Here is a 19,028-nt window from a genome sequence, read left to right as displayed (position 1 = left end):
ACACACTCACCAGCAAAGAGGGCACAGAGCGCTCAGATGCTGAAAGACATCTCCCAAATAAGAGATGACTGAAGGACCCTGGGTGTAGCACTAAGACAGCCAAAGAGCTAAGGGAAATGGAAGGGAGTGCCAAAGGAAGTACAAAAAGACGTTTCCTGCCCTCTAGAGAGGGGAGTTTGACCAAAATGGTGCCCTTAACCCCCTGAATCATTTTCTTGTTCCCAGCCAGCTTTCTCCTAAAGATTTGCCTTTTGCTAACTCACCTCCCTGCAAAAATTCCTCACCAGAGGCAAAAGAAAGAGGAAACTCTTGGCTGACACAGGGAAGGAGGAAAAAGAGCAAACAACTGCATTGCTGATTTTCAGTCCTACATCCTTGAACAGTGAATTGAGACGTAAAACATGAGCATTTATTTCAGGAGGGCGGGAGAACTGTGAAAAGAGAAATGCCTGAAAAGAATGACTCCCCTCGTCACCATTTGATCACATTTCAATCTCTGAGTGGGTCCTTCTGAAGAATTTCTCTTCCAAACTGCTTGTCAATGACCCCACAAGAATCATATTGCGTTCAGCAGACTCAGTGACCCCAAGGCAGGTTTGCAGCATGAGCAAGTGTGCTAAAGCCTATAGAAAGCAACAGGAATGCAGAGGTAGAGCTGTTGCTGCAACCTCAGTTCACCCCTATTACTAGGGTACTGCAGGAGCTCTGAACACTTTGCATATTACGTGATGCAATACCCTGGCAGAACAGGGTGAAATGAGGACAAAAGCAGCATCCTTTGCAGCCTCAGTAATGTGCTTCACAGGGTTTGATCAATGCTGGAACCTGCAAGGAATTCTGGATGTTGCCATACATCTTTCCCTCCCCTCCATCTCCCCTGAGAATAGGAAAAAAAAAAAGAAAGAAAGAAAAAAAAAAGAGAGAGTCAAGACCCAAAATAAATCTATACTATATAAAGAAAACAAGGACACGCAGACACGTGAAACTTTTCCAAATTCCAAAACACAATTATGACGGTACGCAAACAAGGGAGCACAGTTTTCGCCTCGCCTATAAGATCGAGCAGCTGCATTGCCGTGCCGCTGCCCTGGCGGCACCGGTGGAACACTCCTGCCACCTCGTGGTCCCGGCTCGGGAGAGAAAGCTGCCAAAAGCACACCAGCCTGATCAATTGTCTCCCCAAAGTTAGCTGCAACTGGAAGCAGGGGAAGCAGGCAAAGATCCTGAACAAAATCACTTGAATGAACCCAAACCCCACCTGATCTTAAAGGTCGTTCTAACCTTAATTATTCTATGCTTCTATTCAAAATGTTCTTATGCCTTGGAAAAGCTATTTCCTCTTCTTGGTAAGATGTGATGTAACAGGCAGGAGAAGAGAGGGAGACAGAGGTGTTTTGTGTGCTGTGCTGACCCACCTGGCAGGCACACAGCCTCCTTTAACACCGTTTCTAGGAACAGGGAGCACTAGTTACACAGACACAAAGGCTACTTAAAAAGCCCTTCACGCAGCTGAAGGCACAAGAGGATTTGGGCTTCAACTCCACTGCATCTGCAGCAGGTGAGGATAAAGTCTGGATGCAACTGCAAGGCAAAGGAAAACTAACCCCTTACCTGGAGGTTACTTGAATAGAAAATATGCTGCAGCAGGGCATGGTAACTTGAGTCATGGGACTCCACAGTAACTATAAACCTCCCACCCATTCACCCCCTGCTGCTCAGATTTTACTTCTACATAATCTCTTGTCCACATACCAAGGGCCATAGGGTGGGTGCCAGTGCATTAGAAGTCTCCTATGGCAGCAGGACCAGACTAAGCACTCCTATCCTCCATCCACCTCTTTCCACTTGTGAGCACAGGCACCTGCCTGGAATCCCAGGGACCCACACAGGCAAACTGTGCCACCCAAAAGCTCTTTCCCAGCACATCAATTTCCTCACCCAAGCATGCAGTTAAAGGCATACAAGCACTGAGTGGTGGCTGGCAGTATGGAGATGCTCTGACCTCCTAGGAGAGGCAGTCCTGGACTGTCCTGACACCAGCCCTACCCACACAGGCAGTCCCTTTGTCCTGTACCAGCTCTGCAGCCACTCAAGGCACCACCAAAGCTGAAAGCTACTCATAGAAGTTTTATATGGCTGCGTACCACATAAAAATCCCTTTTGTTGGGAGGTTGCACAAGCCTGAGAAGAGATGAGCCCTCCTAGTTTCAGCAAGGAATGAGACTGGCTCAAGCCAAAAGTGCGACTCATTCCTTGCCCCAGCACAGCGGCAGGGATGAGCAGGCAGGTAGGAACAGGTCTACATAAACTTGCACTGGTGAGGAAAAAGCTGTTCACAGAACCACACCTGGAGCACAGAAACTGCAGCCCGAGAGAGACTAAATCAAGGAATAAAATAGAGTGCCCCACTGCTGGGAGATTTATCCCTTTAAAAACCCTGATACCTACCGAGAGTTTCCTTTGTCACACAAAGGCAGTCAGTCCCCAAGCAGCGTACACTAATAAACTAAAAAGAAACACTGTATTTCCTACTTCCTTTTTTATTATTTTTAATACTACTCTTTGCATGGCCTGCACCTAAGGACAAGTTCAAAGCTGAAACCTCAGTGATGGTTAAAAACGCCACTCATCTGCCTTTAGATTTTGCTACACTGGCTAGAAAGCTGTACTACAGACACTATGTACTGACTAATTAGCATTATTTTTGTGGCTTGCCAAAACTATTTAAACTCTTCACCAAGGAAGGCCTTTTGTTAGTACACATGTAACTTTTAAAGCCTTTACCAACCGATGTTCCTTCCTGAAGTTGCCCCCTCTGCTGACACCATCACACCATGAAGTCCCAACAGACTGCATGTACACAGGGCAGTGTGTTAATGAGGACTGCCAGAAGGAAAGCCAGATGGGTGATGCTCTCTGCTGCTGCTGCTCTCCTTCAGAAAGGCCATGTGGATGCCGCCCATGGTAAGGAGATCCACAGAGGATCCTCTGGGAAAAAAGACTGCTTCTTACACATCCATCACATTCAACCTACAGCCAAAAATTTGCTCTGCCATGGCAAATGGCAGAGCAAATGGCAGAGCTTTAGCATAGTTTGCCATAGCAAACTGAACACCACTTTACTGGAGGGATGGCACAGGTTTAAATACCTACAGAGCCCTGGGTACCATAAACCCAGATGTTGCAGATGTGCTACAGAAAAGGATGAGAGAGATCCGACAGGGCAGTATCAAAGAGGAAATATTGTATTCGGGACCTAGGACAGAACAGGAAGAGCCAAATGAGATAACCATGGGACCTAAACTGTGACCATATGAAATCCAAGCATGGCTATCATTTAGCACTGCAAGCCTGATTCTAAATCAGACACAGGCACTGGACTGTATTAAACAATTATCAGAGCAATTGATATTGGGTTTAAAGTCCATGTGAGAACAGAAACCCAGCACACATTAGCTTCTGGCAGGAAGAAAACATTCATTCCATGTAGGACCTTCCAAGACAGAAAGACAAGATACAAACAGGATAAATGCATACAGAAAACACCAAAACAACAAAGTGAGTTTATGGCAGAATAGTTCTTTGCATTATTCAGTACAGTGTTCTCAATTCAGTCCGAGAAGCCCTTATGCCAGATTTATTCTTCTGTCAAACTTTGGCTTGAGTTCACTCTACTGGGAGGTCACAGCCTAGGATTATGCACTTCAACTACAGGCAGCAACACACCCAAGCAACTCAAGTAGCAACTTGAGCATTATCAATACATTTGTGGCAAGAGGTAGATTATTTAAAAAAAAAAAAATCATATTGTTCAATGCAGGGGATTCTAACTTGGGTTAGGAGAACCTCCTTTGCACAGATTTTTGTATAGAAATTATCATGCTCACTCCTTGAGACTGATCCAGTGAATGCTTTCCAAAAGCTGTATTTGCTAATCGGAAAAACAAGCAAACAAAAAACCCCAACAAACACCACCACCACCACACCAATCTGACACACACTAATGACAGAATCAGTATGGGAAGCCACAGTGTCAGGTTACCAGCAATCCCATACAAGGTTTCAGTACCCTGCCTAGGAACATTCTCAGTTCTTCATCCACGCCATGCTTTATACATTGAAACTCTTGGTCTGCAAAACAGTCAGCAGGAATACTATAAAACTTCATTGAGTAACCTGCTGCCAGCCAGCTTCAGAAGCCACCAAGGAATATCCAGACTGAAAACACTCTAAGGAGGGTGAAACCTTCCACAAGGTCCATTTTCCAACCTCAAAGAGATTTTGAAAGCTCCTAAAAACCAGAACTATTATATTCTCTGCTGTTGGAGGAATGCAGACTAATGAAAGCCCTGTATCAGATCCAAGCTTCCTAAACAGCATGTGTAACTCCACTTCCCCTCAACACAGGGTCTTTGTGCAGCATGAAGGAACATGCACAAGGGGCATGCAAGAGCAGAATAGCCATCAGGTTAAATTACAGCTCATTATTATTGTTACTGATAATAAGGCCTGTGACAAGAAAGGAGAAGCCACGCTGACTCCCTTTATACTGGACACAAAAGCAAAAGAAATGATCAATTTGTCCCATGGCTACCTCCTTGAGGGATGCCACTTGGGCAGAAAGGAAGCATCAGGCAAGCCAGCAGTCAGCAAGAGGAAGGAGACAAGTCTGAGTCACACAGTTGCTGCCCTCAGCAGATGTGGATCACCCCACCACAGGCAGGTCAGCCTTTGGGAGACACTAACATTCAGTGCATTCATTCTTGCATTTATCTGCTTCCTATAGGCTTAGAAGCAGAAGAGGTGCAAAGCTGTGTCTGACCTCTCTAAGCAGCCCATGCAGAAAGACAGCAAGGTTCCACAGCCAGATCTTGAATGACATCATCCTTACAGTAGTCTCTAAACCAAATCAGCAGTGTTATGTTGACAGATATTAAGGTATTAAAATACTGCCAAATTAAGTCGATTTAGAAAAAAATCAAGTTACAGATTCATACAGCACATGCTGAAACTTGGATTACATGAAGGCTCTCAGCCCTCAAGGCTGACCCTAAGACACTGTGGAAAAGCCTACGATAAATCAATGTTACTAAATAGACCCTGGAATATCAGTGGTGGGTTACCATGATTTTAGTCAGGAGTTAGAAACATAGTCCTTACGGAGAAGTTATTATGTATTTATATTACCACTAATGCTTGCAGTGCTAGAAAATTCACTACAACCCTACCACAATTTGAACCTGCACAAGAAGCACATGAACAGGTAAGTAACTTAAGGTAGAGTGCAAAAGTAAGAGTACAGGAAAATTAAGTAGTAGGAGTGGTTCCTAATTAGAGCAAATGATGCCACAGCAAACACATAATGATGAGGGAAGCTCTGGCACATGTCCTGGAGAAAGCCAAGCTGCTCTGCCTCCTGCACTAGCAGGTCTGTAAAGGTCACACTTGACAACATATGAACACATCACAGCAAGCTGTTAGGGCTATGACCTCCTCAAGCATTCCTCCATGAAGACATCTCCCACAAGAGCTCCTCCCTGCCTGTGCACAGCTTCCACCACATACCTATGAACATGTACTTGCTGACTAATTTTGCTCTAAGGAAAACAATTAAAAAAAAAAAACCATAGAAAGTTACCCTCAGTTTTCTGACCCTTCCTATTTTCTGCTCACAGCTACCATAAGAGACCAGAAAAAACAACCCAGTCCTCTGCAATGCCCCAAGTCTGCTATTCCCAGCAGGACTGGAGCACACTCAGCCTGTCCCAGGGCAGGGCCAAGCAGCGTGAAGCAGCTGCAGCTCCTCGTTCTGGTCATACTGGTCCTACAACTCACACAGCGCCCATCAGGCTGGCTAAGGCTGCTCCCAAACGAATTTCAGATCAAGGCTCACTGCCAGGTAACTCTTAACACAGCCATCATCACTCCATTACATCCACGTCATCCTGCCTCTAAACTTCTCTTAGGAAAAAGCTTCCTCCGAGCGCCAGCACTGGCTCAATCCCACAGCAGCGGCAGCCGGCATTTCAAAGTGGGTCAGCTTGACACGTTCAGAGAAGGCCTGGATCACACTGCAGGGAAAAGGAGGCACTAACAGGTGGCAGGAGAGAACAAGGCACATGAAGAAACTGGTGACTACCTCCCCGCTCCCAGCACAGCAGCAACAATTCCTCCAGGAAAACACAGCTACCTTAGATAAGACATCCTTTTCCTGGATACTCTCCAATACATTCTCTTCTTCAGGCTTTTTTTTTTTTTTTTTTTTTTTTTTTTTTTTTTTTTTTGTGTGGGTTTTGGAAAAAAAAAACCAAAACCAAACAACAAAACAAAGCACAACAACACAATCCACTGTACCTTTGTTACAATCCATCCAAACATGCACCCCAGTTCTCTCAAACTAAATTGCATTCCTGACTCCACTACTGTGAAAGGGTTAAAAATTCATCTTAATTTAAATATGCATTCAGGATGCAGATCAACCTGCAGCAATAATGATGAAAGAACTGCTCTGAGATTTCCACACAGAGCTGCAACAGCAACTAGCACAGCAGATGACAAACAAAGGGGAAACTGCAGCTAAGTTTGAGGCAACTCAGCCATTTCAGGGATACACCCACAGCCTTTGAATGCTGGTTATCATCTTTTTGCTATTCATAATATGCTATTATAAACATCAAAAGTTGCCTTAGTTAAAACTAAAAATTGCATTCCTCACCTTTGTCTTTTGAGCATTTTCTGAAGTGCAGTGACTGCAGCTGCTGGGAAAAGTGGCCATGACATTTATATTATTTCTATTCTATTTCTACTTTATATTATTCATTTATATTATTTCTACAGCTACATTCAAGCAGAACCTTCAATTAAACACTAATTCTTTCATTTCTGAATTCATGGAAATGCATTCTTCAGCTACTGTATTTACATCCAAGCTTCACAGCTGCCAGGTTTGCTGCATAATATGAAATTTGGATTAGGGATAAACATAAACCCAATTCTGCTTCTACATTAATCCTTTTTGCTGCCACTGGGACAGACAACAAACTGATATTTCTAGGTAAGGAGCATACACAAACAGCATAAACCTAAGTTCGGATTTTTTTGCCATCGTACTTGAGCAACAAAAGGTCAGCATGTACCTTCAGGAGACAAGCACAGCTCCTGAAGTCCACCCCTTAGAGACCTAGCAGCTCTTTTTTCAGTACTCATACTTTTACTACTACCAAAAAAACAAGAAAACCAACACCTCAACAAGTAAAAGCTTGGACACAAACAAGCAGAAAAATCCCAAAACAGAAGCACAATACACATACATCTTCCTCCACAACCTCCCACAGCACTCAGCCAACTACCAAAAAAAAAAAAAAAAAAACCAAGTATAGCCTCAGCTGAGAGTTCAACAAGACTTTTTTTCCCTCTGGTAGCAAAGCCTAACCAGCTCCTACTCTCCCATCACCGGCCAAGGTAGCTGCACTTTTACTAAGCATCAGCACAACCTTTTGTGGAGTCACAAACCAGGTCACGATAGAGGATGAAGGGGAGAGTGGATTCAAAATAAAACAATTTCAACTGTTTCAAGGACCCTGATTAGGGCATGATGGAGAGGAGGGACTTAAGAACAGCTTTTCTGATACATACAAGATTCTGCCTCACTGCTGCTGCCTGAGGAAGGGTGCCTGTGTGCTGGGGAGAATGTGGCTCTCAAATATCCCTGAAGGAATATTCCCTTCCATTTTAAATGCATCCTGTAAATGGGGGCTTTATTTTCTAAAAGGGAGATTTTAAGATCAGCATTTTCCCCAGCCTACACTCTCCCATTTGTGGTTTTCTGCTCATATTTATTTATTGCACTCTACACCCCATGGAAAATGAGAGCTAATGATGATAGTGACAGAGTCACATGTTCACAGAATTCACAGGCCAAAATAAGTAAGCCAAAGGGTAAAGGCTATGTCCAAACATAAGCTCTTCTTAAAAGAGCTATGGGTCAGATACACACTGAAAACAGAGACCAGCTACACAAATCACGACCAGACACATGCAGTAAACCTTAGACGACATTTTCATGTTCTTTATTCTGATAGTCATTTTAAATTAGAGAATAGACAAAATAGATTCCCAAGCTTGCTCAACATTCTCTTTGGAAAAAAAAACTAGAGTAATCTAGAATCCATTTTATGCAAAGATTAACCCTTGAACTAAAGCAAGAGACAGACTCTGGCCACTTAAACCTGCAACCTGCCCTCAGACATTCTGGCATTCACCACCACAACAGAGAAGAGCCACCAAAACTCACTTGCACCCTAAGAATGCTGCTGACACACTAAGGACCAGGGCACACTTTAAAATCTAGCTGGGACATGGGCTTTTCAAATCCTGAATGCCAACTCATAACTACTTAGGGTGGAGCACCACACACTCCCAAACAGTTACCCAGCCTGTGGCACAGTTAACTAAACCTTGCCCATCCAAACACCACAGGGTTAATATCTTTAGTAACCATAGCAACCAGCACTTCTTCCTCCATCAGAGCCTCAGCTGGCACATTTCTGCCTTCCCAGCATCAGGTTTTGTAGCACATTTAGGGACTGCTCCCTTTCACCCCAGCCACAGGGTGTGGCCAGGCACATTAGGAGGATGTTGGAGCACTCAGCTGTTTCACCTAATTCTGGCATTTCTCTGTCCCCATGTCTCCTGGGTCTTTCTATTTCCCCTCCACAGAGGAAAGGAGGATGTCTGAATTCCCCCCATGTGTACCAAGGCAGGCATAATGTAAAGCAGGGAGCCAGCTGCAGCCTCAAAACAGGAGATATCACGGGATAACACAGGAAGGGACTGGTGAATGCTGAAGTCGGCAAAGCCAATCAGCCATCAGGTCAAATGGAAGCAGCACTTCAAGACCAGAAGATCCAGCTGCCATCCATGATCCAGAGTCCCACAGGTATTAGGAACAGTGTTTGCCTGCTCACTGACACCCCATAAACTGTAAATCCACTGGAGATATCCACCAAGATATCAGTGAGAAAACAAAACTCCCATCTAGCAGCACAAATATTCTGTCAAGAAGAGAGACGAAAAATTAGTTTCAAAGCAGAGCTTATCACTAGCAAAACAATACATCTTCTCTTCTTGTAGTGCACCTCTGAACTGCAGATGCATAAAAGCAATAAGCACATCCTACTCTCTCGCCTGGCATCCACGCCTCACTCTTGGGCAGCTGCTGCATGCCAACACCTGCTCATTTCTACACCAACCTGAAGTAATTTTCTTGGTTCCACTCACTGGTGTGCTTGGCACAGAGAGAGACACTGCTGTTTTATTAATAGCTTCATGCTGGCCCAGCTCGATCCTGTGCAGGGTTTCCACAGCATCGTTACAATGCATTTTTCACTATCTCCCCTCCTCCTTCACCACGTGCCACTCCAAGAGAGCAGATGCCTGTCTTCCACCTAGCTGTTCCTGCTCCTCAATGTCACCTTGCTCAAGGCATCATTCTTCCTCCTGTGTCTTTCCCCACCCTCTGTGACAGAGTCCCAGCACAGCCAGAACAGCTGCCCTCCATGGCACCACATCCACAGAGACTCTCAGGAGTCTCACTTCGAGAGCAAGCTCTTTGTGAGAGGTGTGACCCAGCCACAGCACAGGGCATTTACAGCAGAACTAGAAGGGGAGCAGTTATTTTAAGTCCAAATGTTCAGTTACTGCATAGTGACATTTCTTTCTTTGATCTTTCTTCAAAAGAGAAAGGACAAACTTCTAGTTTTGGGCTAACTTTGTGACTACCATAGTGGCACTGCTATGCAAGTGACCCCTCAAAGGCACAAGTCTGGCAGTAGATATGGACCATGCTGGCAGCATTCAACTTTGTTACTAATATGGGTAAGGCAGTAAGTGCTTTGTACCCAAGATTAATGGTTAACAAGGCAGAGGATAAAAAAAATCAGCAATATGCCAACACATAGTTTTGCTTTCATGTTCTCTAATACATTCATCACTTCATGACATTCAGGTAAAAGGTTTCTCCAGTGTGATTAAAACCTTTCTCCAGCACACAGGGTGCATGGGACCCAAACAAGCTTTTAACTAATTGCGTGAGCCTGGGGCATCAGGTATGCAGATATCCACCAGTCTCAGCTGACACACTGGTCTTTCTGGGATTCATTTCAGCAGCTTACAGGAGACCCTCCCACAACCTCCAACAGTTTAGCCAGCCCTCTGCCAAACCCATCAGATGCACTGCTCTGAGCACTGTCACAGATCTGCTGAGTGTTTTTTTAGCACAGACTCCCTTTTAACAAGGGTGGATTGCACAAGTTCCACTGATTGCACAGAACTCTCCCGCTCACGAGAGCTACAATGAGGAAGAGCTAACATGGGCTGCTTCCATCTTCTTGCTGAGCCCCAGCCACAGAAGAGAGAAGAGCTCTGTGATTTGCAAGCACTGGATGGATTCAAGGCTTTGGAGTACAAACAAAAGTAATCACAGGTACCAATGTGTGCTGATTGGAAGGATTTGCTCACCCACACTCCAGCCTGAGGAGCAGCATTGAAATGGATGTGCTAGCTGGGACTCACAAATGTACAGCCCAAGGGGCTACATCAACCTCCTGGAGACCACAGAACTCCTTCCACTTGCACTAGCACATTGCCAATGAATGATCTCCCCCACCAAGGATAATACATCAAAAAATCCATGGTTTAAAAAGGCATCAAGAAATACAATAATCCATCGCTTCCCTGGATAACTTCCAGTAGTCTATCTCCAAAAAAAACTTCCACACACTTGGACATTTCATTTCAGTCTGTGTGGGCTTATTTTGCAGCCATCTATTTGTATTATGTGTGTCTCTTATTATGTCAAAATTTCTCTTTGAGAGAATAATTGACAATAGTCCCCTTTCAGTCTCTTTTCAGTAAGCTAAACAGATGGAGTTTGCTTCAGCTTCTGTTTCCAAATTGTTCCAGCGGCTCCTGTCCCCACCCTTTTCTCAGTTTTTAAACACTAAAGGCAAGGTTCATTCCCCTGAATGCTGCTGGGTGGAGAGACAGCTAACTGCTCCAGTGACTACCTCACTCATTACACCCACACCATCTTCTGGGTCAAGCAGGACACTGGGAAGCTTTGCTGAATTACCTGCCCACTGTTTTCCCAAGACTGTTCTCTAAGCCATTTCCTTCCAAACCCCCAGGCTTGATGTAGAAAGCCAGAGATTTCAGTACTCAGATTCATAACCCTGCAGTTGGGTCATTAAGAGCCCATTGCATTGGCAGCAGTCCAAGTAAGAAAAAGACCCAAAGCACTCTACAAGACTGTCAGCAGCATTAATTTTATTTACCATCCTGTCAGTCTACAGGCTCATCCACAATTCCATATCAATTCCCACATCACTGATGGAAATGTTGATCATCATCAGTCCTCTCACACATCCCCCTGGATGTCATTTAATTCGGATTCACTATCAACGATGCCAAGACTTGTCAGTGAACTTGAGAGACACTGGAGAGACCTCCTGTCTCCTGATGTTCTTTCACCATAAACCATAAAGCAGATTAGAGAACTCTGCTTGTGATACATTTAGTAAGTGCTCTACAGCCATTGCAGAGTACTGGTGTTTTGGAGGAAGTTCCCATCCTTTGCAAGGAAGGGAATTGGGCTCTCATGCAATCAGTGCCTAACAGCTGTCTTGAATACATTAAAGCAATAAACTTATTTCTACCAATCAATCAATTTTTAGTTTAAAAAAAAAAAAATAAACAAAACAAAAGTTCCTACCTTCAGCAGCATTTGTTTTTCACAGTTCATTTTTAAGAAGTGCCAGATAGAGACAGGAATACCTGATTCCTTTCAAAAGGATCAGTTCAGATTGACACAAAACAAAGCTCTGACCAACCAGCTCCCACTCTGTCCTCTCGTTCCCTGCACAGCTGCCCTCTGCCCACTGGCCACACCAAGGTCCCCTCAGCCACCTCTCACAATGCTCCCTTGGATTTTTACTACTACTAGGTACCTAATTTCTTAACTCCACTCCTCTGTATCAAACAGGCATCTGGGAGGTATTTTTTGTGCCATGTATGGTGCACTAACCTCATACTTCACTTCCCCAAACTCCAAATTTTACTATTTTTTTTTTTGATGTACCTCTTTTGAAAGGTGAACTCACTAGTGAGTCTTTTACTAAAATATTCAATATTTTGAGAAATTCATTCTATCCCTTGTCTTATATTCACATTGTTTTCCCCAACTCTTTTACTGTACTAACAGACAACTGCCATCTAGTTTTTATTTATCAATGTCAAACAACTTTTTAAATTACCTCTTATGTTCATGACATCTTCTTAGCAGATATTATAACCTCTTTAGGCTGTATGAGTATATTTCTGTGCCAATTACCACAGAATACTCAGTTAAGGATTATTTTACTCAACTCCTCCTTTTCCTCCTCCATTGTGTCTTCCCTCTTCAAGAAACCAGTTTCCTATCAGGCAGGAGCTAAAGGTTCCAAAGCTGAGCTGAGATTCAAAAGACACTCAGACTTGAGAGGCAGCTACAGGAATCCTGTGTCACAGACATCCCATGAACACTCACTCCTTTTGGTGGTGGCAACTATTTCCTGCTGTTATACCTTTTAAGAGGTTTCTAGTCAAATACATAAGTCTAATTTATTTCAGCATCCAATAGCCAGCAGGGAGCAGACAAGGAGAGAAAGCAAACATGATCCTTGCAAAGCCCTTTTTATCTGCAGATCAGTACCATCATCATTCTGTAACTTAAGGGGTATCTTGCTCAGTGGAACAAATGCCCCAGGGCAGAGCACAGCACAGGCCCTTCATGACAGAGCCAGTTTGTGCACAGTCTCTGCTGCCTTAATTTGCAAATGCCACTACATCTTCACATGTGCCTTATCATGCATCCCAGGCCTTGGGTCTACAGGAAAATCAGGTATTCACTTAATAGTGCCACCACAAAAACCTGCAGAGGAACTGCAGAGGAACAGGAATGCATGATTCTTGGCCCCCGAAATCAGCAAGGATAAAATAAAAGAAAACTCAAGGTATAAGCACAAAGTCAAAATAAGCTCTTTTCAGCTCCCTCCCCCAAAAGTGCTTGGGTTTAGTTACTGCATTCAAACAGCAGCCCTTTAATCAAGGAGCCCTACTTATTCATGAGGAGAACTGCAGCTAGACAAGCCTTTCAAACACAGGTTCTGCCATCTGGCAGCAGCACTGAGACTTGTTCCCAGACACACACAGAGCGCTGTTAATTGCCCTCACGTGGACTTGCAAGGCACTGCAATTGTTCTGGAATTTAAAACCTCCATGGGCTCCAGATGTGGATTTGTCTTTGTGGAGGAAAAGGTACTACTAATTACCAAATATTTCCCGGACCCCCCACCCCCGTGCAGTTTTCATTTTGCTCTCCCCTGTTATTTTGGTCATCTTCTACAGCACCAACAGCAAATATTAAAAAAAAAAAATTAAAAAAAAAAAAAGCCAATTGTGTAGGTCTGCAGATGAGTAGCTTAAAGAATTCACACCACAGAATAATGTTTGTCACATTTCTCTTGCTTTCCCTGTCCCCGTGGATTTGACACTGAGCAGCTGCCCAGTGGAGAACAAAGATCATCTGGGGATTGCTTTGCAGGGTTTTCTTTTTTCAAATTAATTTTAATTCATAATGGAAAGCTCACAGACATAAGATCTCTATCAAAAATGGCAACTTTGCATTCTTGAAGTGATATGTGTAAGGAAAGAAGGGAATAAAAGTAGTGGAAGAGACTTACATTTTGCTTCAGACAGATTCTGGTTAGGTGACCAGACCAGCATGCCGAGATTCTCTCTCTCCTGACTTCGCCTTGCAAGTTTGGCTTAAGAGAAAACAGATAAAAACCAAGTTACAGAGAAAGTAATTTCAGATGCAAAATGGATACAAAAGCAACTTATCACACATCTGCAACTTTTAATCAAGAAACAAAATCCATCCACAGAGTTAAAACCCCATCTTCCCATTCAGACCTGAGGCTTTTCCTTGTTTCTTCAATGCATCACCCTCTATATAACATGACAGATACTGCACACTCTCATGCAGTACACTAAGCAGCATACGTTAGATCTAAATTAAAAGTTAATTAATGTTTCTCTTCCAGCACACTTGATTATTTTTCTTCCAGCCATCATTAAATGAAAAAGGGAGGAGCTAGGCTCAGGCAGCAGGCTCTAAGCTCTGGACATCATGAGACTGCAGAGTGCAGACAGATTAACCCTTCAGGGTAGGCACATGCATAAACCCTCCCACACTACACTTCTGAGCACCTCCTGCACGGTCCCAGCAGCCCTTCTGTGCCTCCATGCCCCATACAATCAGGAATGCCCACCCAGGTGACACTGGGTGCCTCAGGTCACAAGCAGGTCCCAGTCTCAACTGCTCCAGAGAAATCCAAAAGCATCCACACCCACAGTGAGACACGAACCCACACTCTGACAAGTCTGTTTTTAACCAGCTTAACACCTGGCTGGCAGGAGAGCTCTGAAAGTCTCAAGTGAAGATCCACAGCTGCACATAGTTTGAAAAAGCAAATTCAAACTAAGGTATGTTTCAAGAGCAAGCTCTTGTCAATTCTGATGATGTTCGGTCACAAGCAGTCAAAAGAGGAGGAGGAAGAGGACGAGAAGAGAAAAAAGCAACTCCCTCCTTTGAATCAGCACACACACAGCCAGCCCAACCACACGCCCTGCAGAGAGAAACTTGCAGATCTTGTTATAAATGAATACCTACAGTACTATTTCCACTACAAAATGCCACATAACGCTCAAGTTTTATGCAATATTTCAACACAATGCTATTTTCTCTGTGCTGTGCAATTAGACATATAACCACCACTTCATGGGGCATTAAAACAGGTCAGAAAAGATCTAGTAACACAAAATTACATTACAGTGCCATGAAAACTCATGGTTTCACCACTGTTTTTAACCTGAAATCTGCTCAGCTAAGAACAGTCAGGTTTAGATGACAAAAATATTTTAACATTAAATTTAAAGTACAGATAGCACATAATAAAAATAACCACCTGTCAGCAACATATTTACACTGAACTAGCAGGTTTCTTTCATGACTGACACCATGATTATCTTTCACTCGGGTTTTTGGGAAGGTTTCATGTTTTTGGGTGGTTAGCAACTGCACATACAAGGTATTTTGCACGCTCTGCATGTTCATTACTTTCTACACCAAGCAAAAAAAAAAGGAGTGAGAAGAGACAACATCCTCTGTTGGCAAGAGCTGGGAGGTGAAGACCAGACACAGATCACAAAGAGTGTCTGAAATGAAAACTACAAGTCTTGAAACATTTGGCATTAAATTTTACCTTCTTCCTCATTTCAAGTCTAGGCTGGAATGCAAAGAAGGAGTCAACCCTAAGCCTCCCTTTATCAAATTTTTGTCTTCAGTCTCCTTATCCAGGATGGCCTGCTCTACTGAAGTCTAACATGGGGTTCATAGAACAGAAGAGTAAAAAGTCTCTCTCCTTACTTTAACCTACACTGAAAAGCACATTCTTATCCCATAAAAATACTCAAAGACAGCAATCATCAGTCAGGTGTCCATGAATTTAAACACTTCCATCCAAATCCCAATACACCCCCAGTATCCACTGCAGCTCAGGAGCCTGATGCCCAAACACTGCCAAGTGAGTTGTGACACCAGGCAATGTCAGCCTGCTTTTAGCTGAGAACCCACCTAAATCAGGAAAAGGAAAGTTTTCTCCCAGTTTAGCAGTCTGAACCTCCTCTGATCTGGGACACTTCAGGTGCATGTCCTAACCCAGCTGCCCCTGCCAGGAGCAGTGCTCCATTAGCTCAGCTCACCCACAGTAAGTTGGGTGAAGTTTCCCCTCCCATGGTTAAAACCCCAAGTTAGGCTTTGGGGCACTGCAGAGGGAGCCCCACAGCCCTTCCAGGCTGTAACCTGAACCAGCCCTAGGAGGTGATACCCAGTGCAGGGAGGTGCTGCAGGACCTCACGGCACCCAAAAGCAGCATGGCCAGACGTGTTCCTCATGCTGCACCACAGCTCCACCACAGGTACCCAGGAACCTCCTCTGCCAAGGAAATGCCTTGGGTTAGGAGCTACCTCCTTCCAGCCAGGCATTCCCTCCCTGGGCATCACACACAGAGGTGGCTGCAGATGCTGGCATTCATGCCACCCTCAGGACCTCCTTCTGCCCAATTCCCACAGCCCAACGTCTTCCTCTCTCCAGCCCCTCTGTAGCACCAACCAGCCAAGTTACACTGGGCTCAAGAAAGGATGTGAAGCACCACCTCCAGTGTTCCTGCAACTTGCCCTCTGCTCCATCTCTCCACCCAAGCCCACACCTGTCTACCCTCGGGCCTCATTCCTTGACACAGTAGGGTTATGCTGAAACTCATGCTTTTCTGCAAAGGGCAGAAGCACCTAAAGACCAACACACATAGAAAGATGGGAGTGGGGTGCTCCTCAAGCATCCATAAAGGCTGATTCTCCCTCCTACATTCCAAGATGCTTGCCAGGTCCTTCACCTTCCAGGACCACATACTCCTCAGCCCACAGCCTCACATTTACTGTGCCTCTTATCTAAGGCAGACATGACAGGCATTCTTCCAGAACAGTGCTGACCCCACCACAAATATACTCAGCATAAGTACACCTGCTCTTACTGCATGATGTACCAAGGAAAAGCTTAAGAGCTTGCTCAGAATTTGGAAGCACATTGAAATGAATGACTGCTTCACAGCAACAGCCACGAGAGCAGAAGAGGGGCCTCAGAGCAGAGTGGCTGTTTCATCCCTTTATAGCACCATTCCAAGCACAGCTGCAATGCTCACCAACACTGTCCCATGCTTCTGAACAAGGACTACCAGGACGAATTCTGACACTCTGCACTTCAGTGATAAAGCTGTAAAGATAACTCAATTTAATCTGTTGCATATTTCATGTAAAAATAGCCACGTAAGAAGGGCAAGGGTTACTCTTTTTTTAGGAGAGCAGATCAATTTAGGATCAATGAGGTTTGCTGTTTAAGCAACTGCAGTTAAACCAGCACTACCTGGGTTTAGAGAAGCTGTATAGTGGCAGACAAGAAGATGTGACGTTTCAGGTAATCCTGCACTTTCATCTAGCTACCCATCAGATATTTGTAAAGTCTCTGCCACAGCCATTAGCTCTGTGTCACAGCTGCTGTGGGAGCGAAAACTCTGAAATCACTTTCTCACTGTTAGCTTTCCCATTTGTCCCAAGTCTGTCAGGAATCATGGTTGCTTCCTCCAAGAGGAAAACCTTCTACTACAGCAGCACCCTCTAACTTTTGTTCCACTATCAGAATTCACAGGGAACGCAAACTTCCAATGCCTTTACCCAGGCAGAGACGTGCAGCCCCAACCAGGCACAGTATCATGTTGCTTTTTCCACAGCAGTTACCGTATCTCTCTCTTTTCTTACCACTAGAATATAACCCTACTCCACAGATTATACACTAAAACTCAGGAGAGAACCAATCCAGTTCAAAATTCACTTTGAGAATAAAATGTTATTTTAAAAGTTTGTCCCATTTTACAGATGTGGTTTACTGCACAAGCCCAAAAAGTTCTCCTGTGGAAGGGAGGAAATAAAGCAGAGAAGACATATACATAAATATTATTCTAAAATGTTATGGGGGGTTTTGGGGTTTCCCCCCCAGACCTGTGAGGACACATCTCAAAACCAGAAATACCTTGGTTTGCAAAGGAGAGAAATGACACGGCCCCTTAATTCCCCATCACTTCTACCCAAAGACTGAGGCTCTCCATCCCTGGGGGCTCCCTGAGCTCATGCACAGGCCTGGCACATTCAAGAGCAGCACGCTGCAAGATTTGAAACTCTGACCTGCAGCAGCTAAGGCTCTCCTCACCTCTACCCAGGAACTGTCGAGCCAGGACACCTGACAGGGAAAGGGAAATAGAGATCTCTCCAAACAGGAATACCCAAGGTCACTGTACCAGTGTACAGATATCAAGTCTCCCCTACAAATCAGAGAGTATCCTCTCTCTCCTTCTGACCCCTCCCAAATTTCAAGTTAGCCATGGAAAAGCGGTATCAGAAGGAAATAATCAGAAGGTTCAGGAGCACCACTGCAAAAGAGCATTGTTTCCCCTTCCACCATCTACTTGACAAACCAAAGAAGGGGATCTACCTGAACTTTAAAAAAATAAAAGTAATCCAACAAAAAAGCTATTAGCTTTAACTCAGTACCAGTTCCTAGATTTCTACCACATAGATTTAGAGACAAGAAGAAGAGTAAGGAAGCAGGGACAGCCAGGATACCTCCGTCACCCACAGCACCAGCTTAAACCATCTTAAGAACCACGGGTGGAACAGACAAACAGACACCATACACAAGCAGTGTGCAGGAAGGCAAACATTGCCTGCAAGCAGGAGCCCAGCACTGAGCAGCTCCAGCCTGACACATCACATTTTATTTTTCTTCTCCGAGTTAGAGAAGAAACATGCCAGAATAAACTCAGTGGGAGCAGAGGCCTCTCAAAGAGCCACCAATCACTCTGTCATCTGTTATTTCGCTTCCGTGCAAGGCAGCAGTGCCAGCTCCTACTCGAGTTCCTGCACTTGAGGGACCTGCTCCATCTCACAGCTCTCCCCAAGGATGCTGCATGATCCAACCACAGCTGTGGGCCATTCAGGAGGCTTTACATTTCCTCTGGACACCTGTACTGACCCCCTGGAGAAATGATACTCACCTCCTGCAGATGACAAGACACATTTTGCTCCTAGTTGCATCCTGCCCAAGTCAAAGCAAGGCTTGGGAAGGATGCCTCCAGCATTTTTCCTTCTCCATAACCCTCTCAGTAGTCTCTGATGTTTTTGCTGTTGCTGTTTGCACAAGGCATTTCAGAGCTATTGAAACCCTCTGGACTTCAAAGCAAAGCACAGTAACACATGACTATGTGAGAGCACTGCAACACACACCATGAAGAGTGGGACCCTGCTCTAGTCAGCTGCTTCTG

The 19,028-nt window shown here is 44.5% G+C and overlaps 1 protein-coding gene across 2 annotated transcripts in view; it reads right to left on the bottom strand.

Annotated features, from left to right (window-relative positions):
- Nucleotides 1-19,028, bottom strand: part of RCOR1 (REST corepressor 1) — an 82,519-nt gene that overhangs the window by 27,563 nt on the left and 35,928 nt on the right. For both annotated transcript variants that reach the window (XM_059850362.1, XM_059850363.1), the window contains one exon: nt 13,779-13,862. In XM_059850362.1, the coding sequence (XP_059706345.1) occupies nt 13,779-13,862 (84 nt within the window). The remainder of the gene's footprint in view (nt 1-13,778; nt 13,863-19,028) is intronic.

The sequence above is a fragment of the Haemorhous mexicanus genome, chromosome 6 (genome assembly GCF_027477595.1).
Source record: "Haemorhous mexicanus isolate bHaeMex1 chromosome 6, bHaeMex1.pri, whole genome shotgun sequence".
Classification (NCBI taxonomy): Eukaryota; Metazoa; Chordata; class Aves; order Passeriformes; family Fringillidae; genus Haemorhous; species Haemorhous mexicanus.
This window is presented reverse-complemented; position numbering and strand designations above follow the sequence as displayed.